The 23,657-nt window shown below is 38.4% G+C and overlaps 2 protein-coding genes across 3 annotated transcripts in view; both read left to right on the top strand.

Annotated features, from left to right (window-relative positions):
* Window positions 1–5,803, top strand: part of LOC311297937 (transient receptor potential cation channel subfamily M member 2-like) — a gene marked incomplete at its 5' end in the record, with an annotated part of 106,425 nt that extends 100,622 nt beyond the window's left edge. The window contains 6 exons of the mRNA XM_084420428.1: window positions 2,132–2,161; window positions 2,269–2,355; window positions 2,557–2,629; window positions 3,487–3,591; window positions 4,167–4,283; window positions 5,664–5,803. Coding sequence (XP_084276554.1) covers window positions 2,132–2,161; window positions 2,269–2,355; window positions 2,557–2,629; window positions 3,487–3,591; window positions 4,167–4,283; window positions 5,664–5,795 — 544 coding nt within the window. The 3' untranslated portion in view covers window positions 5,796–5,803. The remainder of the gene's footprint in view (window positions 1–2,131; window positions 2,162–2,268; window positions 2,356–2,556; window positions 2,630–3,486; window positions 3,592–4,166; window positions 4,284–5,663) is intronic.
* A 3,230-nt stretch (window positions 5,804–9,033) lies between these two features.
* map3k13 (mitogen-activated protein kinase kinase kinase 13) overlaps window positions 9,034–23,657 on the top strand; it is a 68,155-nt gene continuing 53,531 nt past the window's right edge. For both annotated transcript variants that reach the window (XM_084420441.1, XM_084420440.1), the window contains exon 1: window positions 9,034–9,117. The gene's annotated coding sequence lies outside the window, so the exon portion shown is untranslated. The remainder of the gene's footprint in view (window positions 9,118–23,657) is intronic.

A 23,657-nucleotide genomic window follows, 5' to 3' on the forward strand; every position in this document is an offset into this window, starting at 1 on the left:
TCCATCGAGTGGTTTTTTTTTTAATCTCCTTATATGTTTTCCCCTGTCTCAAATCAAGCCGTTCGACCTAGTGACGTCACACGGTCGGACGCCCCTCCCACGACTGTTGATTGACAGCAGCGTTTCAACACAGACCCGCCCTGAGCGAGCTGTCATCATAGTCCGCCATTATTGATATGCTGAAGCCGAATGGCGTCTAAGCGAGTGTGGTGTTCTGTTCTTGGGTGTAAACATCAATCTGTCAATGAACTAACGTATACATCAGTAAACACATAGCGTGCGTATCTCTTTACTCTACCCTGCCAGTACATACAAAGATAGATCAAAGTGACATTATGTTAACCAACCATTCAAAAACGTCCTGGTCGAGACATAAGCCGCATTCCGACCGGAGGAACCTTTTCACAGTTCCTAGAACTATTGGCTAAAGTACCCGGATGTCGGCGTGTTCGCACCGCAGGAACTAGGAACGATTTTAGTTCTAGGAACTCCATTTGGAGGAACTAATTTAGGTCCTACTTCAGAGTAGGGTCTAAACCAGCACTGTAGGAACTACCCGTGACGTTAGTGTACGCTGATTTGCCGAACGCACGCGGAGCACCAGCACCCGGCATTTTTAAAACAGCTAGAATGTAAACACAGATTATAGCCTATATATTTACTCCATAAACTAACTATACAAACATGGAAAACAGTGAAAGATGGGTCTCTAAACCTTTATGCTGAAGAGAAAATTCAACGCAACTTTGAGGGGACCAAGTCAAACATGATTATGTTTATCTGCCCAGCTAGCAACACTGGACATCAACCACACGGCATAGGCTAATAACCTTTTTTTCATATACTGTCTAGTGTCTACTTTCTATAACAGTTGTATCTAATAACATATTAAACAGTACTGTTAGACAGATCGCTAACTAATAAACACAGAGAATGCGAGCATTGTTTGCTCTGGCATTCTCAGCGCCGCCAAAATAAAGGTCCGTCGCGCCGTCAAAATAAAAGTCACCGTGCTTGCGTCACTCCCTTACCCCTCCTACCAGTTCCTATGGCCACTTGGCCAGTGCGAACGCAAACAGCAAAACTGAGTTTGGGGGAGAGTAGTTCTTAGAACTGTTTAGAAGTGGACAGTTCCTAGAACTAAGTTCCTGTAACTACTTGGTCGGAAAGCGGCTATAATTGTCAAACTTCTTTGGGGCCGTCATCTTGTTCCGGGTCCGACTCCGGTTCAAATTGATATGGTTGCACAGATGTGTCCTCAGAGACTCCCAATGCCATTCTTTCTCCAAAATATACCCTCAACTGTTGTCATGGCAACACTCCACGTGTGTTGTGTCAAAACGCCCCACAGAACAGAGGGGGGCGGGGTGAGCAAAGCTCATTATCATTTAAAGACACATGCACCTAAACAGCGTGCTGAAAACAGAGCTGTTTCTGACCAGGTAAAATGAGTGTTTTCTTACAATACTAATGAGAATTTTTAATTAAAGTATATTACAAACTTTTCATTTAGACCCTAAAGAATCATATTAACTTGTACAAAAACTGCATTATATGACCCCTTTAAATATAGTTGAAAGTGAAAGGCAACACTCTGTTATAATGATGGATTCAAGTCTTCACCAGAAAGTTGTAATTATGAGTGGGAGACTTGAGATTTTCTTTAATCCCAAAGTTTCAGAGTGTCCGTGAGAAAACATGTTGGACGCAATAGATGCAGCGTCTGTATCAATGGTAAATTTGTTAAAATGAATCGCATGTACAAAATACCATATTATTGTACAATTGCGATAGAATATACAGTATATATACAATTTATAGCACTTCCTTAAATTGAATAAAAATCGACATCTTGCTTTGACTAAAGTAATTGAAACGCACCTGACGTCGTACGACTTCCCAACTCGTAAATACGAACTTCTCAAGAGGACTTGAACACACACCATAAGGTTTTGCTTTTAAGAATTATCTCCAGCCAATTTAAACAGTAAGGTAATTACAAATGACAGTAAGATGACTTTACTGAATTGCACTTTGTTAGAGCTGAAGACTTTTTATAAATCTTGAAATGCTTAAAATGTCTTGTTGATATTGTGAAGCTTTTTGTAAATAACACTTTTTTCCTGTACAGCTCAGACACTTCTGGCTTAGACAAGTACAGGTATGCTGAGCAAATATATGTTTCATTTGTGCCTTTATTCTCCTACTGGAATTTGCGTTTAATTGCATTTGATTGAGTCTCATTGTCATGATGAATGGATTTTACAGGAATCCAGAAGGAAGGACTGGGTTACGGGGAAAAGGGGCTCTGGAATCCCTCGGCCCGAATCACATTCTCCACCCAATCTTCACCAGGTATGCAACACTGGAATTAAAATCCAGTTCAAGTCCTGATCTTCACTTCCTCCTGGATTTAAAATCTAATCTCATATCAGATGAAATTGAAGTTTACAACCGAATACACCAAAAACAACAGAGATTAGAGATCACATTCATCTAAAGTCCTGCTGTTAGAGTATTAAATATACAGAAATGACTGAGCTGCCTGTTTTAAAGGTGGCGTGATGCTGAACACACAGTGCTGGAGTTTCTCTCCGTTTGCGAGGATTCGCATGTGGCTCTTCCTGGGGTGAGAATGCATAAAATAAAATCTGTACAGTGACATTTTCAGAATCTTAAAGGAACATGCTGACTTTTTGGGACTTTAGCTTATTCACCGTATCCCCCAGAGTTAGATAAGTCCATACATACCCTTCTCATCTCCGTGCGTGCCGTAACTCTTTTTTTTCTAATTGTCCTATTTACATGTTGTGATTTGTATAGTCACAGCATATACAAATAACAAGGTCACATGAGACACAGCCATCTTCTAACCGTATACATACTGGGAACTATATTCTCAGAAGGTGAAGCACTGCTACTTCTGCGGAGTGTTTGCTCGCTACTAGCTACTAGCTAGCTAGTCATGTTGGTTTTGTTGACGGAAGTAACAACGGTGCTTTTCAGGTGTTGCGCTAATCACTCCGCCCAAGTAGCAGTGCTTCGCCTTCTGAGAATATAGTTCCCAGTATGTATACGGTTAGAAGATGGCTGTGTCTCATGTGACCTTGTTATTTGTACACGCTGTGACTATACAAATCACAACATGTAAATAGGAAAATGTTGGTGTTATTTTGTCACTTATTGGGAGCGGTATGCTAGCTGGAGCCATTTACCTCCAGTCTTTGTGCTAAGCTAGGCTAGCGGTGGGTGCGTCAGACAGAGTTACGGCACGCATGGAGGTGAGAAGGGTATGTATGGACTTATCTAACTCTGGGGGATACGGGGAATAAGCTAAAGTCCCAAAAAGTCGGCGTGTTCCTTTAATATGATACATAGAATCGTTGCATTTGCTTTATTATGCAGTCATAAAATATTTGCTATATTGTAATTTTTTGAACCAAGAGTAGAAATGCACAAACAAGTATTTTTTTATTATTCTCGCAGGGCCCAGCCAAACCTGACGAGCCTCTACCACAGACACTGGAGAGGATTCTGGGTAAAAAGTTACAAGACAAGACCAAGACTGAACTAAAGGATGGGGTAAAACAGGTGAGCAAGATAAATCAACAAGATGCTCAACTTTACTGATTAAAGGATAACTCTCGCCAAATTGCAACCTAGGCTCTTTTTGTTAATCTACCCGAGTCAAACATTCGTGTAAAAGCGTAATTAGAATAGAAACGCCACTTTTAAGATTGACCGTATTTTCGTTTTCGGTCAAAATGCCTTTTGAATGGGAGTGAATGGGGCAATTCTATGATAGCATCAAAATCTCTATTTTTAAAACACTAAGAAGGCTCGACACAACATGAAACTGTGCTGGACGTATCACCAGGGGCTCTACACATGAACTCCAGTATTTTCCTGAATGTTTGACTCGGGTAGATTAACAAAAAGAGCCTGGTACAAATAACAAGGCAATGATGTCTTTGTGTGATGATGAGCCTGCGTGCTCGAAACGTTACTTTTGTGTGAGTCCACTATTACATTTTGTGCATTTTTGGGGAAAGTTAATTGGTACTCATGTTACTTTTTTTTCCATGTTTGAAATACCAGTTGCAGTTGTTTTGAGCTTAAGTTCCACAAAGCTAAACAGATGTGTGTGTGTTTCTTCTCTAATGCAGGTGTATAAGGGTTATGTAGATGACAGCAGGAACACTGATAATGCCTGGGTGGAGACCACCATCATCACACTTCACTGTGACAAACACAGTCCGCTGATGGCAGAGCTAAACCGCATAGTGAGCAGAAAATATCACTTCATCTCAGTGATTTTAACAAAAAATAAAATACAGCAAAGTGCCAAATACAAGTAAAAATGGTCAAAGTCAACTTAGGCAAGTAAATATCCTCAGGTGGGCTGTAAACCATGATGTGTTTTTAATCAGACCCTGATGTGTCTGTGTGTGTGTGTGTGTGTGTGTGTGTGTGTGTGTGTGTGTGTGTGTGTGTGTGTGTGTGTGTGTGTGTATATATATATATATATATATATATATATATAAAATATGTATACATGGCTTAAAATCTGCATGGGGTAATTGAATGTAACAAATCATGTAAAAATATAGCATCAGCATTTTATCAAACTTTCATAATTGCCCTAATCTTTTAAACAACTGAGAAGATAGTGATCGAACTACATTTTATAGAAATTACCTGTCAAGTTGCTGAATCTATGCTTATGAGAGTCAAATTGGACAGGGACTCATCTCAAGATCACTCATTTAACAGTTCATCAATTCTGTGACTTTGAAAAGGTATACATTTTTTTACCTGGAATGAAAGGTTTTTGAGGCACAAAGTTGTTTTTGTTGTCTCTAATAACAAAAACCTTTTCTTGACTTTAAACTCCCCCTGTAGTCAATAATTATATCCCTTAAAACTCATCTTTGATCACTAAAATTACATATTTGAATGTTTTTTCATTGAATGCCTTAAAATATCTTGAATGTAACTCGACACCCTTGCCTCATGTAGTATGCGCGGTGCTATGAATATGCAAATGAGCCCCGCCTCCACTCACTCACTCAGCTCAGAGATCCACTGGTTGACGATCACACGTTGATCTGATTGGTTACAAGGTAGTTTGTGACGTCAGAAACACCAGCGATTTCAAAGCGTGTTTTTGAGACTGTCTTTGGTTCACTGCAGTTTTAAGGAGGAAATACTCAGCAATGGTGTCGACTTATGAATTTACATGGTTTGTGTTAAAGTATATTAAAAACACCACATAGACATATAAACAACATTAAAAGCTGGATTGTCACCATAGAGGGACTTTAAACCCCTGAAAATGCTGATCCTGTTGTAAATAATAGTGAAAAATCTATTTTTAAAACCGTTTCATTATTACCCCTTAGCAGATTTTGACTGTGGCTAAGAAAACAAATGCTTTGAATGAATTGTGGGATTTCCCAGTTTAAAGTGCAGACACTGAATACATGTTTGGATCTCATAATACTCTCTGTCTCGATAGACATAAAACATCATAAGCACATTCAGTTTTATGTTCAGTGCAGTCACAGCGCTCTATAAGGGGCTTTTATTCGTGCATTAGTGGCAGTATTTCAGCTCTCGTTGGGTTTACCGAGCGACTCAAGCTGTCTTTGTTTTTGCTGCAGGTCGAGAGCTCGGCGTCGTCTCATCAGCCGCTCAAGTGGTGGGAAGTGAGCAGCACCGCGTGTGTGTGTCCATACCAGCGAGATGCTCTACGTGAAGTAGCAAAGAAGATTCACATCTCTCCAGAGACATAATGGTTTTTATACTGTCCGAACAGTATATTCTGTCTCCTTATACTAAACCTACCCATCACACACACACACACACACACACACACACTAACCGACCCCTAAACCTACCCATCTCACTCACACTCACACTCACATACACACTAACCCGACCCCTAAATCTACCCATCACACACAACTTTCTGCATTTTTACATTTTCAAAAAAACTAATTCTGTATGATTTATAAGCTTGTGTACCTCAATTTAGGCCCACAGTGACACGAGTCCTCACGAGTGTGTGTGCATTCAGGTTTAAGTCCCCACCAGGATAGAAAAACATACACAAACACACACACACACACACACACTCACTCACTCACTCACACTCTCTCTCTCTCTCTCTCTCTCACGCACACACACACACGCTACACCAAAAATGATGAGCGCAAACACACTGTTGCACTCCTACGTGTCTTTAAAGGTGTGTATTTCTCTGCCATTAACATCAACACACAGAACTGCATGAATAGTGACTGTTTTCAAACAGGTTTTTCCTTTGGATTGCATTTCCATTTGATGCCTTTAATTGTGCCTTTAACAAAGAACTCCAGATCATTTGCTCACATTCATGCAGATTTCTGTACAATCCGTAAGCCATACAGTTAGCTTCACACATATTAATGTGTTTAATAATGCATTGTTGTATCTATTAGTAATTTTGGACATATGTTTTAGTTTTGGGGTCAATATGAATTTGAATGTGGTTGTTGAGCATTTTAGAATATAAATGCAAGTACCAAAAATCAGGTTTTTCGTTTGTACAGATATATGCATGAACATATTTACTTTATGCAAGCAATAGTGCAGTTGCAGAGTGAAGTTGAGGACTTTTATTTTGCGAAAAGGACCCGTTGGCTGTACATTATCCAACTTATTACACAGCTTTTTAAATAATAATACTCACATTAAATATTTAAGCAACTAACTGAAAAGAAAAAGTGGTACAAAGAATTAAAAATGTAATGAATAATCTGTACATATTTTAGTGCTTCATGTGGCAAATTGGCAATGCAAAATCCATTGATACATGTACAGTACAGTGCTGAGCAGGCGTAATGGTCGGAAAGAGGATTATGCAGCATTGCATTGTGGGATGTCAGCAGGAAGACAAGTTTGATTACATTATTTCACATAAAACATTCACCTGCATTTTACAGTTATGCAATTATGAAATGCCTTAAATACTAGAAAAGAATGCATTGTACAATTATGAAATGCCTTAAATACTAGAAAAGAATGCATTGTACAATTATGAAATGCCTTAAATATTAGAAAAGAATGCAGAAAAGCAAAGCAAACAATGAAGCGTCTTCAATATAATTTTTAAGTTAGTGTGACTCAGGTTTGTGACCTAAATATCTGCACTGTTTAAACTATTAAGACAGGACAACTGACAAATACTGAAAACAAACTATTTGATGATGAATAACGTACATATTAGCATATGCAACAATAAATTTGTGTGACTTTACAGTATTTTCCTGGCTACTTTGCAGTATTTGTTTCTTTGTGTGTGTGTTTGTTTGTTTACATGTGTAGTTCGTACAGATTTGTTATAAAAGCGTCCTCTAAATGCATAAATGTAATTAATTAAATGACAATGATTTGCTGTGACGAAACATTTTCTTACATCTTCCAAAAAAGGGCAACAACAACGTGAAAATTAGACGTGATACGGGACCTTTAGTTTGTTCATCCCGGCCCTGTTTTCATTCGTGAAAATTAAATATGCTAAAATTAATATATGCTGTAAGTTATTTATTTTTCATTTTTATTTCTATTTCCCAAAACCCCGCTCCTAAAAGGCTTGTAAGAGTCATAACAAAATGATTGACAGACAGAGGGCGTTTCTGATTGGCTAAACACGCAGATTGGTTCCTCCTCCGATGCTTTTATTTCTCACACAACACATATGAGTGGTTTGTGTCAGGTAGCAGCGACATTTTATGTGTTGTACTACAGCACATTTAAGCATATGTGCATGTTTCTCAAGCAGGAACATCTGTAAATGTGTGTTGTTGTGGGATCTGCAGTCGATCTAGGACAGTTTCGCTTTGCATGTGATGATCGCGCGCTGATTGGTGGACGCGTGTGGCTCGAGCTCTTGGCAGTATCGGTTCCACGCCCTTCAGCTTTGAAAGAGCCCACGCGCTGCTTTCACTTTAAGTAAACATGCTGTGTAAAAATTCCCTGAAAACTGAAAACATACATACCTGACCATAAGTGATTAAGCCAATACTCAATGCACGCACTACATACAAAACAATATACACGAGCGGAGTCGATTCGCTAATGAATCATTCATTTGAGTCGGATCTTTTCAATGAATTTGTTTAACTAGCTGACAAAACCGGTCCAAACGATTATTCAGTAATCTGTGTTGCCTTGCTTAATGCTTTGATGATTGGTACTGTTTAAGGAAAATACAAATAAATAAAAAGCTAGGAAAAAATGACTAATTCATGAACGAGACTGAATCGGTCAGTATGGTTTCACATGTGCGATTCATAATAAATGAACTGGAGGATTTTGTGGTAAAACTAAAAGTGTTATATTACATTAACAACTAGCAAAAATAATTACAAATGATTAACTTTGCCGGTCAATGCATTTCGGTTATCAACACATACGAAACAGTTGGTTTTAATAAACAGGATTTTATTATAAAATAACAAGCAAAACAAACAAAAAAACAGCTGAGATGACTCTTTTTATTTCACGTAAATGCATTATATATTTAGGTTATAATATCTTGATGAATCATAGCTGCAATAACTGATAAAAAAAAAAAAAAAAACAGCAATATGCAGGGATAGCGCGATGACGCAAAAGAATCACTGAATCGGTTCTTTGCAACTGTTCGAAAGAACCGGTTCGCTCAAATGAATCAGACTTCTCATCCATAATAAACACACACTGTGCACAATACAAACTAAGCGAAGTGTGTAATGGTGTATGTGGAAAATATAACTGTAGCGAGCACAATGTTTAGAGTGGATTTAGTCTAGCTCTGTAATAAATGAAGAATTAGTGAGTAAAACGAGTGAAGGCAAGAATGCGCTATAAAAAAAGGAATATTCCGCACATTTACACGCGTTTGAGACTCGCATTCAGCATCATCGGCTCGAGGACGCGACTCTATGAATGGGAACGCGTTTTTTTGTGATCTATTTTTATCCCATCGCTGGTGCAGGTGCACAGGAAGTGACGTGTGCGCTCACGAGACTCGCATTAAACCATCGGGATTAGATCCGAGGACAGTCGAGCGGAGAGCAGCCGAGTTAAACGGTAGGATTTCATTCCTTCCTTTTATATATTGCCTGTTTTTGGTTTCCGATCGCTCATAATTGCGTGTGGAATGAACGCTGACACATTTTGCGCGTTTAATCGGTTTGTTTATGTGTGTGTGAGAGAGTGAGAGAGAGAGAGAGAGACGAGTATGGGTGATCATCATCGCTTCGCCTGATGTGATGTAGAAAAATCCACACAGTTGTTGTACAAACACCAGTTCTTGTTTTAACATGTTTTAAATCGCGATAGAATTTTAAACGGCTTCGAAATACATTTATACAATAAAAAACTGAGTTGTTTTAACCCATTTTTGGGTCAAATATGGACAAACCCGACCGTTGTCTTAAATTCTTAACCGTTGGTTTAAATGTTTAAATTAAAATATTAAACCCAACGGTAAGGCTTGTCCATTTTTGACCCAAACATGAGTTGAAACATCCCAGTATTATTATAATTATTTTATTTTAAGAGTGATTTAATGTCCCTGCAGGCTAAAGAGCTATTGGCCAAAGCCATATAGCTGTTTATCGTGTGTTTATGTGTGTATATATTTCATCTGCAGCTCTGCCGTCTATGGGCCATTGAGCACAGAGGACACTAGTTAGATGAAGCCTGTTTGTTTCTCTGCCAAGAATGTGACTTGTCCCGCAGCCTCGATGCAGATGCACCGGCTGGAACAAAGCTTTCACATCACAAACTGACCAGCCTGATTGTTGTTGGAGGATATAAACAAATCTTCCCATTCTAGTCTGCCTAAACAAGGCAGATGCATAGACGAAATCTGTTTGCAATCGCTGTTTTGTTTTTGTATACTGTGTTGTTCAGCGTAAATGTATAGTAGAGACTATTTTAGTAGTTTAGAGGGTTTGAGGCAAACGTTTTGTGAGTTGGTTTCTATTTCATCCGCTTCGTAAGCATCGTAAAAGGTTATTTAACGGGAGGTTCCTATTGTGACAACTTGCCCCGCTCTTCCCTGCTTTGGTTTGCATATCCAGAAAACTCTGATAGACTAAAGACAGCATGTAGTCAGCAGTTATTTTGGCATCGTGTAGCAAAGTTTACAGCCTGTAATATAAGTAAAGAAGCTGATGTGTTGCTGAAACAAGCTTTGCTTTAGATTATGATCGTTTTATTTAACCTCGTAAAACCTGACATATTAAATAATAGTCAGATAAATCTTTTTATTTTATTTTTTTATATATAGAACAGTTTATTGAACCCTTAGACAAAATGTACAAAAGTCTGCATATGTGTTTTGTATCACAGTTGATGCATGAAAAAAAAGAACACTTTAATTTTATTCAAACTAAAGAAAATATGCAATTTAATGCATATAATATTTCAATGAAATTCTGATGTAAATCAATGAGATCTTTATAACAGTATAGCAGATGCTTACATAAAATGCACATAAATATAAGCTGTCACTCTATATATCCAATAATATCTTACGATTATATTTAATGCCTAGTTTTATGATCAAAGATCTGAATAGTTTCAAAGCATATAATGCATTGAGAGATGAACAAATAAACCTTTTTCAAAAGCTGATGACGGATCATATTTGATGCATGATTTAAAAAAAAAAAAGGATAATCAAGCAAACTTAAATTGCTTCAGTCCCTGTAAGTGTCTTGAAATATTCCTGACAATATGCATGTTATTCTTATGTTAACTTTATAAAAGCCTTTAAAGCTTTTTCACAGTGAGCCACGAGCTGAAGATGAACTTTTAAAAGGGCTTTAAATCATTCAGACGGCAGAAGGCATGTAGTAGATTGTGTGAAACAGGTTTTTCAGCGACGTTTTGATCATTAAGAGCCCTTAGAGATTCATGTATCTTAGTAGTTTTATAGAGTTATTGTTGCACAATATTTCAGAGTGATGTTGGTAATGCAGTGTTGAATTCTCAGCGTTGTTGTTGAGCATGTTCAAGTCAGCGTGTTTATTGCAAGCTATTTGAATTATACCTCATTTGGTTTAATGACCGGTTTTACATGCATGAACACAATTGCGATGTATTGGCCAAGCATTTGTGCATTTGTGTGAAGTATGCATCTAAATGTCGACGTGTGTGAGTAATGAGACGCTGCCTGTCTGTCCGGCATCAGTCGGCTGAGACCGAGACGGGTGCAGTTACAGGTCACTCTCTCCAATTTAGCAAATGTGGGTGTTCCTCGTCCTCCTCTGCACCTCTAATTAAGCAAATGCAGCCTCTCGGCTCCAGCTCAACCTATTATCTTTGCTTTTTTTTTTTTTAAGTGTGATGGAAGGAAAGTGGATAGTTGGCACCCGCGAGCAAACGTGAGATTGCAAATGTGTGAGGGATTTTGCAAGGGCTAATTTACATGGACCCAATTTAAAGCAATAGCCTACTTAATGTAAAGGTTGTTCTTATGACGTGTGTGCACTATATATTCCAAGTCCTCTGAAGTCATGTGATCCAGTTCAGATATCCTGAAGAATGAGATTTGAGAGAACTATTCCTGTAATGGCCAAAAAGCTGCATATTATCAGTAGTCACATTAAATGGCAATTGACCGTTCGCAAAGACACGCCCCCTTTAGTTACTGTTGCTATGTCCGACAAGCCACGCCTCTCTCACGCCACACACCATGTTCTCACACAGTAAAACACACATCATGGAGCAGAGAGGACACTGACAACACACTGACACACAGGACAGACCAGCTTACTTTTGATATGAAACAAAAGCCCTATCGGACGGGACTAGTTTTCCAAACGACGTTTGAGTTACAATTCTTATCAACCTACGTCTGTGATTTCATGTACGGATTCGGACGGGACTAACATCTCCGTGTTTATTACCGAGGTAGGAGTGTCTGTGTTTTACATGTGGGCATCGCAGAAGATCACGTGTTCAGAATGCGTGGATTGCGTAAGAAATTTGATCAAATGTATTTTGAAATTAAGTACTTTTAAAATTAAGCACTTTGAAATATAGAGTAAAACGTCCTGACGTATTTAGTGATCTGTGAACATTTTATAAAAATTGTAGTATAAAAAAAAACTTAACATACATTTATCATCATGATTTTATAGAACTGGGTTCTTATAATAAACCCACTGGAATAAAAAGTTTAAACTTATATAATTTACACGTTATGTAATTAAGTGCAGAAATGAAAGTAATCTTTGGCTCTTCTTGTTGATTTCATTTTTTTATTTCTTCGCAGTGTACCGAACACATCTACATCCATTATCGGTGCGCAAAAAGCAGAAACTTGAATACCGGCGCGATAGCGAGAGATTGTACGGTAGTTCACGTTTTGGAAAAAAACGTTTTTGGCAATCACAGACATTCGCATTCGGACGGGATTAGATTTCTCTGAGGACCGCCGAGTTCGACAAAAAACAGTAGGTAATTTGCTCTGGAATTTTTACAGAGGTCGTGTGAGAAAGAGACAGACATGGCAGATTCGGACAGGATTAAAATCTCAAAGTACGTCTGTGAAACAGAAATTTCTCTAACGTCCCCCTGTGAAACTAGTCCCGTCCGAATAGGGCTAAAGTCTCAACTTTCAAATTTGGTAATTTTTTTTTAAAGAAATTTTAACAATAAATTCCGTTTTGTGGCTCTTTAACTGAGCGATCTGTCACGACACATTAAAGCTGCTCGTGAACCGATCATCTCTTCCTTCTAGTTCATTTATAGCATCAAATAAACATGAATGAACATCAGAAGGAATGTTGTTTTAACCGTGGAAAGACGGCAGTACGCTCGTTTTTCAAGTTCAAATCCTCCAACATTAATAGAGAGCCTAAAGCCCCGTTCACACTACAAGCGACTTTGTCGCTGCATGTCGCCAGTGGCTGGCGGTGAGGTCGTTAGTGGGCATTCCCACTACTGGTTGCCTAGTAATGTTTGTGAGTGACATTCACGGATGTTACTCCATGTTGTAGACAACAAATCTGTTTTCTTGCCTCTACAAGCTAACATTTTGGAAGGAAAAGTCTAAATATAAATGGAATCAGTACATTAAATGCATAATATTAAAGATGAATGAGAAACAGCGAGTGCCCTGTGCTATCGCGGCTATTTAACTGCAGCAAATGGGCAAATACTGGTCTTTCTGAGTTCACGAAACCATTCAGGCTCGGAGTCAGCACGGCGAGTACCACTGTATGTACACGGAGACATATCATACATTATTGGACAGTTTCGGACTGCTAAAATAAACTTCTCATTCATCTTGCCTCGGTCTGACGCAGCACTGAAGAGTGACGGATCACGTGTGCTCCACTGACTTCACTCCTATTGGTTGTCGCTCCCGAAAGTCGCTCTTCATTTGCATAAAGTTAAACATTTCTCAACTTTGTCGCGTCGCCAGACACGCCCCATCCAGTCATCAACGGTCGCGACTGCGCGTGTCACCGGAAGTCGCCCGCTCCCCATTGAAAATGAATGATATCGCGTCGCTTGGTCGTGTGTAGTGTGAACGTAGCTTAAGTCCCTCCCCTCCGCTTTCGGCTCATGGGCTCTCTATCTACTAACGGCGCTGATCCACTTGTCCGACACGACTGTCGCGTGGTGGCGCGACGCCTCCCCACATTGGTACGTTGATGGGGGTTTACCGCTATGGGCGTGGTTTTGACCCAGCGGGAAATGTAGCGTATCAGAACAGAGGACTTGCGAGAGACTTCCCTCCGTCTCCATATGCTCTACTTCTATTGGATAGACGCGTCGCGTCTGACGGAATTCATTTGCATAAAGATGGGCATCGGCCAGCTTTTTGACGCGCAGCATTTTTTCAAATGAAGCGGGCGCGACAAAGTCGCTTGACGTCACCCATAGGAATATAGTGGAGCGCGGAGCGACAGAAGTGTCGCACGGACAAGTGGATCAGCGCCGTAACTCTCCTGACTGCTTTGTCGGACAAAAATGGCGGATTCGGCGGATTATGATTGGCGCCTGTCAATCGAACTCCCTGCGAAGGGTCAATTGAGAAAGAAAACGGATGTATTCGGTCTTAAAGGCCTCGTTTACACTGCAGGTCTTGATGCCCAAATCTGATTTGTTACTTTTATCCGAATTTTTTTTTTTTTTTTTTTGACAGTCCATTTACACGTTCTTTCAACTGTGACCCATATCCGATTCATGTGTTTACACTTGCCATACTATCTGAAACATCGCACATGCTTAAAGGGTTAAATTCTCAGATGGACGAATGCAAAATATGCTTGATGCTAGCTCTGCGATATAAGCAAAGTTCGCCAAACATCACCATGATTTTGAGGCAGAGGAGGTCGAAAAGTACCATCATTGCAGCCTGTGCTCATGCTTCAGTTATTGTGTGCGAGAGAGATCTCAGGACTGGTGGGAGGAGATTCTGTTTAAATATTGGCTTTAACGAGGAGCAGTGGGTCTGAAATTTTAGGATGAGCAAGCCAACGTTTGATATGTTGTGTCAACGTTTGTCCACATTCCTCTCCTTCGACGACACAACGTTTCGTCCCTTTGCAGATGCACGTTGGGGTTTCTCTCATCATTAAACCACGAAGACATAGCCTAATGCCTCAGGAAATCCGATCTGCCTGTTTACATGACAGTCGCATTGGCACATATCCGATTTATATCTGATTTATTTCCACATATGAATGAGGCCTGAAACCGATCTCAAAATATCCGAATGCATACGTTGTCACATATGACCAAAAAATCAGAATTGGGTCACATTTCACTGACAGTGTAAACGAGGCCAAAGTGACAGCAGCCTAATATTCCTGCTCCTGTCTGTCGTTAATCTTAATCAAACAACAAAATACAAAGAGAAAATCACTTCTGTAGCTTTAACAAAGATGAATTATATTTCATTTATTAAGTGAAGAATGTGCAGTGCTATTTTACATGTGATTATTCAATTTCTGTAGCTGAATACTGTGAGACATGCCGTAAAAACATAAAGCACTGCCAGTATCTTTGTTCTGTTGTATTCATCTATGCTTGTAATTTGCTTATTATTTTCTATGCAGATTCACTCCCCTTCAAAATCACCTCAATCCTTCTAGAATGATTAATTCTTTACAGACAGAGAGTTAATCAAGTCATCTGGCGAAACTGTTTTTTCCAACATCGTGCGAGACTAATCGAGAATATCATCTGTCAGGTTTGTGAATGCAAAAAGACTTATTGAAAACCGGCAGAGAGCGAGATGCTCATGTGTCCTCTTATGATTCAGCATCTGATTTCTTATATAATCTCTCCACTGAATCATATGCAAATAGGACACTGAGGGTCTCCTGCTCGCCACACTACAGCTGCACAGAATATATCCAATAATATCTCTCTAAATACTGTATAGAAATCCAAAATATGCCATTTTCAGGTAAAATATGTTTAATGTAATCTAGTTTCACACAGCTTTCACTACATTTGCTCAAACTATATTGAATAATTTCCATGTGTATATGCACTAGTACAACAATACAGAGTCATAAACGGCAATATTTACCTATGGATTTTTCAATAAAACATTTTAATGCATGAAAATTGGCTTGCAGAAAACATCTTCATGGTTAAAGCACTCATGACATGCCGTTTCCCAGAAGTGACATCACAAAGGGAGGAGTTTAGCGAACGGGAAACAGTGTTTATGTAATTGACATGTGGGACACATCCCTGTAATCCTGGAGAAAAACCTCTCCTTCTGCTGTTTCATTTTCATAAGCTCACAGCGACTGTCAGGTTCACTCATGTATGTGTGTGTATGAGTGTGTTTGTTTCGTGCGAGAGAGACCTTGATGTCTGTGTTTTATCCTGTTCTTCTGGCTCACAGTTGTCCGGCCGGCAGCTTCTTTTGTCCTCTGTGAATGTGGAATACTAAGTAGTGTTACTGTTTGACTGATAAGGGTTTTTAATGGCAGATGCTGATAGTGATATCTAGAGAATATTTTTATGGTGCGTTTCTAAATCTCAAGAGGGAATGATGCACACGTGGACATTCAGATCATGTGTGTTTAAGCGGAAGATACCAGACCGAGACCAGGTTTCTCTCATCTCCGTCTCCTTCCAGTCTTTCTCAGAACTCGATTCATCCATTTCTTTGTATCCGCTTGTTTTGTTTTTTCCAGTTCTGTTGACTTTCACCGAAACTCGGTACACTGGGGAAAAAAAGGGTGTAAGATTTACTTTAGGAATTACTTGGAAACTTCACTAATAAATAAAAGAAACGGCACATAACACATTGTATTAAACATTAAATGGTGAAGTAGAAAAACTGAAATAGTATTTTCTTGTAATCTTTGTTTTATTTACAGCTTTACAAAAATCATTTTTGAGTAAATCCAGTTGCATTCACGCAAAAATCACAACAATGCTGCTGAGAAAAATCTTGAAGATCTTTTGAGATTTTAAGTTAATATTTTAATTTATCATCAAATTTGTATATTCACTGACGGTTCTCTGATGTTGGTTAATGGTCACACATGACATGCAGATAAATCAATTAAATATGTTTTATTTAAAGGGGTGGTATAATGCCCTTTTCACAAGACGTAAAATAAGTCTCTGATGTCCCCAGTGTGTGTGTGTGAAGTTTTAGCTCTAAATACCCCACAGATATTTTTATATAGCATGTTAAAATTGTCACTTTTTGAGGGTGAGCAAAAACGCACCGTTTTTGGGTCTGTCCCTTTAAATGCAAATGAGCTGCTGCTCCCGGCACAGGGGGCGGAGCTTCAACAGCTCGTGACCTTTTACCTCACACACACATGCACTGAAAATTTCAAAAACGTTTAGCCTTTTATGCAGGGTCCGAAATTAACACCCGCCAAGCGCCAAATGCGGGTAGATTTTCCGTTTGGCGAGTATATCTCAAAAGGCTATCCGCCAGAGTGGCGGGTGAATGTTCATACCAAAATAATAAAATTATCAGCGCGCACGCGCTCTTCTGCCTCCTAAGAACGAGCAGAGAGAGAGAGAGCGAGAGCGAGTCCCGGCTGCGCGCGCGCACTCACTATTCAGAGCGGACAAGCGTCAAGCTTCCCCGTACTTTTTGACAAGCGTCCTTGACAGGGCGGCCAGAGCTTCTTTGCAGCTCAAGTCGGCGGCGGTGTGTACGTACAGTTAACGCTCTATCTGTTGACGGTGCTGAGGAAAAAGGATATGTGAAGCTCCCGCCACTCATCAAAGCCGTGCAGAGCGTCTTCAGCACTCGCGGATCGTGCATACTCCGCCGCTGGCCAGGCTGCTTCTGCTTTACACACCATGCATGGCCGGTCTTTTCTCGATAAAATTTGTTTTCTCATAGCGTTTCTCAGGGAACCGAGGTTACGTAAGTAACTTAGCCGAGTACGTTCTGCCTTCCCTTGCACATGAGTCAGGAAACAAAACTGACAAAAAAAAAAAAAAATTTGCTTTCACCCCAATGATAGTAATATTTCATATATTTCTCTCATTTTGATCAATATATATATATATATATATATATATATATATAATAAATTTAAAAAAATTATTTTTTTTTAATTTATTATACATTTCAAATTTTGCTCTGGACAATTTTTTATGTTTGTATTCAACATAATATGCCTAGTATACCTTATTATCTCAATTAAAAGTACTGAAATGAATGTATGTGACAAAAAAAAGGGCTGTTTATTATTTTGGCCGGTAAAAAATATGCTTGGCTGGTGGATTTTTTCATCTACCAGTCCCCGTGGCAGGTGAGCCAAAAAGTTAATTTCGGACCCTGCTTTTATGTTCAAACCGGAGTCAGACAATGATGGAGAGACTCGAGAAGAAGTGACAACATGTAGAAGCAACAGGACATTTCTGAATGGTTAGTTGATGAATTTATGTAGCTTATGTGTAGTTATCTTCTAGTCATTGATTAGCATATTCTGTCTTGATAATCTATAAATCGTGTTCAGGGGGCGGGGTTTATGTAAATTTTAGGGTTGGTGATGTCACTAACCCGGGAGGAATGTGGTGTAGTCTCTACCAGCCGTTTGTTGTAGTCCTTAAAAAGTGATTTCTTTAAAAGCAAATATCTCCCTTTGCTTTGAACTTTGAGCGTTGTAACTTTGCAGATGTTGTTTATGCTCAAACAGCAACATTACACACTAACTAAAGTTAGAAAAGTGAAATCATAATCAACCACCCCTTTAATTTAACTTAAAATGATTCACTTATTTTAATTTGACATTGATTTAGTTAATTTTTAGTTTTTCATCAACTCACGATCCCAGTTTGGGAAACCGGCACTAGTGGTAAAGAAATAAAACGCATTGTTTTGTAGTTTGGTGGTTTTCGGTCCACGTCTATGGCTTTTAGGACATATATGCGACAGCTAAAAGTTGACGACAAATTAGCTTTTAGCATTCATACGTGTTTCTCCTACTACAGTAAACCGATGCTAAATTATTGATGAAATCATCATGTCCTGCAAATTTTTGTTCAGTTAAACGGAATAGTTTCCCTTCCTGGTTGTGATGTAATCTAAAGGTTATTGGATGAGCCTTTTGGTGTGTTTCTCCCAAAATAAGGAAAAGCAATGGTGTTCACTTGCCAGTTCACGGGGTGTTTAAAGGGTCTTTGTGCATTAGACTAAATCCATCAGTTTCAGAGAAGGCTGGTCCACCTCAGGACCGTCGCTCGCTCTGACCTCGTGCGTTTCCTCTCATCCCCCTCAGCTCAGCGTGTGTTTTCTCCTGCGGAGTGACATTTCAGTAATGAAGCGATCTCTTCTCTCTGCAGGGCTTGAGCAGTGAACTCAAACGCTAACAGCACACACTTCACTGGCTGCCCTTCAAGGACAGATCGTCTTGAATTATGCAGCAAGCAGATCCATGAGTGGTTCAGTTCCAGCTCTGGGAGACCGGACGAACACATTCGAGTGTTGGGTTACCCAAAAATTAAAATTCTGTCATCATTTACTCACTCATGTCGTTCCAAACCAAAGATTTCATCAAAAAGATCTTCATTTGTGTTCCGAAGATGAACGAAAGTCTCACAGGTTTGGAATGACATGAGGGTGAGCTTAATTAATGACAGAATTAATTAGGTATATTAGGACAGATATATACATTTTTGGGTGAACTACCCCTTTAAAAGCCAGCCTTAATGGATGGCTGGTCAATATAGTTATTTTTTATATATATATATATATACAAAAAAAGTTATAGTTATTTTAATTTTATTATATATTGAATTACATTGAGTTTTATGTTATTTAAAGTTCTTTGTTATATTGATTTTTTTTTTTTTTTTATAATTATTTTTTCATTCTTTCTAAAGGTAAAAATCGCTCAGAAAACGAAAAAAAAAACCAGCAGTTTGTAAACTCAGTTAATCTCTGAGGGACTCTATCAACTCAAACTGTTTATTCAATGTCCCGTTTGCTCCTCATTACTCAGGAAATGTTCACAGAAGAATGCACACGGCATTTGTCATATATTGCAGGTTTTTTTAAAGGTATTTGCAATCAAATATTGCTGTTTATTACTAGATTTTTAATGTGTTTTACTTACACAACTTGCATTAAACATTATGAATCACAGTTCACAACAAATACATTTCCTAAAGGGGGTTTGACCTAAAAATATCAAGACTGCACATTTAGGTAAACTAGTAAACCTTAGTAGTCGTCCATTGTGATCCATCCATCCTAGCTGTCAATCTCATTTTCATATATGTGACCGTGGACCACAAAACCAGTCACATGGGTACATTTTATGAAATTGAGGTTTATACATCATCTAAAATCTGAATAAATAAGCTTTCCATTGATGTATGGTTTGTTAAGATAGGACAATATTTGGTCGAGACACAACTATTGAAAATCTGGAATCTGAGGGTGCAGAAAAATCGAAACATTGAGAAAATCTCCTTTAAAGTTGTTCAGATATGTTCACGATTGTGCTGCATTCACTCACAAAAATAAATGTTTATAGAATAAAAGTAGGAAATTTACCAAATATCTTTGAATTCTATCATTGAACATGATCTTTACTTAATATCCTAATGATTTTTGGCATAAAAGAAAAATGGATAATTTTGACCCATACAATGTATTGTTGGATATTGCCACAAATATACCCGTGCGACTCGAGACTGGTGACGTGATCCAGGGTCACGTATGGGTAAACTGTTTGTTTTAGAAAAGAGAAATGAAAATGTCACCCATCTTTAAATGTAGGGTTGAGTTTGGGAGGAGTCTAGTGCGCTTGTAAATCCCACAATCCAACAGTGATTGCACTTGAATTCATTTCATCTTGTTGTGATTGTATCGGTGTCTTTAATCCAGAAGTGCACTAAGCAAACAGCCATTATGACTGTGCTCTTCTTCTGAAGGATAAGACTTATTTTGCCCTGCTAGTGTATCATACATTCAAGTGTGTGTGTGTGTGTGTGTGTGTGTGTGTGTGTGTGCGCGTGTGTGTACTCCCAGATTTGTGTGCTACTATAATTACGAGCGCCTGCAGCGTCTCATGGGGAGCGCATTAATACACACGAGTGGAGAAATAAAAATCATAGTGCACACACACTCACTCCTCTTTTCTCCTCTTTCCTCCTCTTTCCTCCTCTTTCCTCCTCTTTCCTCCTCTTTCCTCCTCTTTTCCTCCTCTTTTCCTCCTCTTTTCCTCCTCTTTTCTCCAATATAGCCAACATATATCCAATAATCGCTATTTACAAGTATATTTGATGTAGAGTAGCCGTTAAAAAGTTGATCCTGAATAAACATGTCATTAAAAAAAAATTATTATTAGATTTATTTATATATCGATTTTTATAAGTGATATCACAGAAGAAAATTGAATATTTTTTCTGCATGAAAATGATTAGATTTTGTTTTATCTTGATGGATTCAAACCACCAGCTTCACATTAAAAAAAAAAAAAAAAACTTTAATGACAAAAAGCTATTTTTTTAAATAAAATATTTCTGATCTGATTTGCTTTGCATTTAACAACCCCAATAACAAGCCCCTTTTTCACATTACTCCATGTTTCTTCATTACTTGCAATAATATTATTGAGCCGATAATATTATGTCAATAATATTATACAGTCCTGGCCAGTGATATCTATACAGCTTGGGGTCAATATGATTTAAAAAAAATTTTTTTGAAATAAGTCTCTTCTGCTCTCCAAGCCTGCATTTGATTTAAAATTAAACATAGAAACTATTAAAAATAGTGAAATATTATTAACATTTTTAATAGCTGTTTTCTATGTAAATATATGTTAAAATGTAATTTATTCAAAGCTGAATTTTCAGCATCATTACTCCAGTCCTCAGAGTCACATGATCCTTCAGAAATCACTCTAATAGAAGCATTCCTGGATATTATCAGTGTTGAAAGCCGTTATGCTGCTTAACATGTTTGTGGAAATTATTTTCAGGATTCTCTGATGAATGAAAAGTTCCAAAGAGCAGAAATCTGTAACATCATTAATGTCTTTACAGTCAATTGCATGTGTCCATACTGAATAAAAGTACGAATTATGCATGTATTAACATGTTTTAAACGCTGGAGTATAGTCATCTATAACGCTCAGGTTCTGTTTCTCTCTGCATTAGTATTCATCCCATCATCCTCTCTGTTCTCTGTGGTCTTCCCCTTGTTTTCTCTGCTGTTAAATCTTTGTTGGTGTACTGAGGTGACTGGATGATGGCCAGGCCTCTGTGTCATGCATGTTTAGTTCATTTCAGGGCTTGTAGCTTCTGGAATTCCTTTATCTTTTTTGGAGAATTGTGATTCGGTAAAATTGTGCAATATATTTAAATATCATGACAATCTGCACTTTGTATTTTGTCTATTCAGTTTTATGTCATTAAGAGCGAGCACATTAGCCTACATGTTTTCAGATCAGACTGTTATAGACAGTTATAGTTATTTATTTTTGTGATTTAGTTGTCAGTCTTGAGTCGTAACTCGTGATTCAATGATTTGTTTATCACTTAAAGAAAATATTCGCAGAAGTCACTGCTTGCCATTTTTGATAAATGTCTAATATAAATATCCATCTGTAATAAATATAGCTGTCTATGAATATTGGGGCATTTGAAATATGATTTTTCATTGTGTTTATTTAGTGACAAACAATGATTTATTTTTTTAATTTTTTTTAGTATTTTACTTTTATTATTTATTTGTACATTATTTTACTTCTTACATTAACCATTTGACTCTATTCGACTACAGTAACTATTTGGTTGAATTTTTGTCAAACCTAAGAAAATGTGAAAGTTAAATTCATTAATCTGGTTATGAATTTTTTTTTTTTATAATCAGTGTTATGAAAAAATTCATAACACTTTGACATGCAGTTCAAAATCTCCAGTCAATATTCAGTGTTCAAATCGAACAAAGAAAAAGTCCTCTTTTTAGTGATGATATAGTGTCTCGATCTACATTACACCACATACTAATAATAATAATAATGTTATAATATTATTCCTATGACTGTAATAGCCATATATTGTAAAACAAATCCACTGAAAAATAAATTGAGCTTTCATAAGTAGTTTTGTCCTAAATTCTATACATGCAAGAGATAAACCTGTGAGCTTTTATTTTGACGGAAACTGCAGTATAGACTTTATTTAGGCGGAAAACAAGTTTACAAACTAATATTCCATAAAAAACAAGACTTGATTTTGCTTTTTGATCTCCTGACGCTCCGAATGATCAGTTTTCTTCTTTATTGGCTGTTGAAGGTTTTGCGTGACTCCACATTGAGCTGCCGGTAGATAGCAGAGTCACTGTTACATAACTCACCTGTGTCCAGACCTGACGAGGCGATCAGCGAGCGCTGTAATCTCAGACTCCGTGTGTCTGTCAGCGTCTGGCAGGCCTGAGTGAACATGCTACACGGACTCATGCATGTCTGAGGAGAGCGCGATACACACCCTGAACCCCTGAAGAGCGTGTGGCCGCTATCATCTGATCTTTAATGCACGGCGTGTGCATGTGAGGGTGTGTGTGATTGAGGGTTTGTGTGTTTTGGCCCTTGCGCCGCTGACTTTAAACCGTGCATTAACCTCTCGGACAGGACGACATCAGGGGTGTAAACCGTTACAGACTCAACATGTTCTTCTTCCAAACCATATGTTTGTGAAATGTCTTTTGTATAATTTATTTGTGGTTGATCGATGTGGGTTTTTCAATGGTGTGTGTGTGTGTGTGTGTGTGTGTGTGTGTGTGTGTGTGTGTGTGTGTGTGTGTGTGTGTGTGTGTGTGTGTGTGTGTGTGTGTGTGTGTGTGTGTGTGTGTGTGTGTGTGTGTGTGTGTGTGTGTGTGTGTGTGTGTGTGTGTGTGTGTGGATGAATAAATGGACGGATGGATGGATGAATAAATGGACGGATGGATGGATGAATAAATGGACGGATGGATGGATGAATAACTGGACGGATGGATGGATGAATAAATGGACGGATGGATGGATGAATAAATGGACGGATGGATGGATGGATGGATGGATGGATGGATGGATGGATGGATGAATAAATGAACGGATGGATGGATGGATGGATGAATAAATGAACGGATGGATGGATGGATGAATAAATGG

Source organism: Rutilus rutilus (genome assembly GCF_951802725.1).
Source record: "Rutilus rutilus genome assembly, chromosome: 10".
Classification (NCBI taxonomy): domain Eukaryota; kingdom Metazoa; phylum Chordata; class Actinopteri; order Cypriniformes; family Leuciscidae; genus Rutilus; species Rutilus rutilus.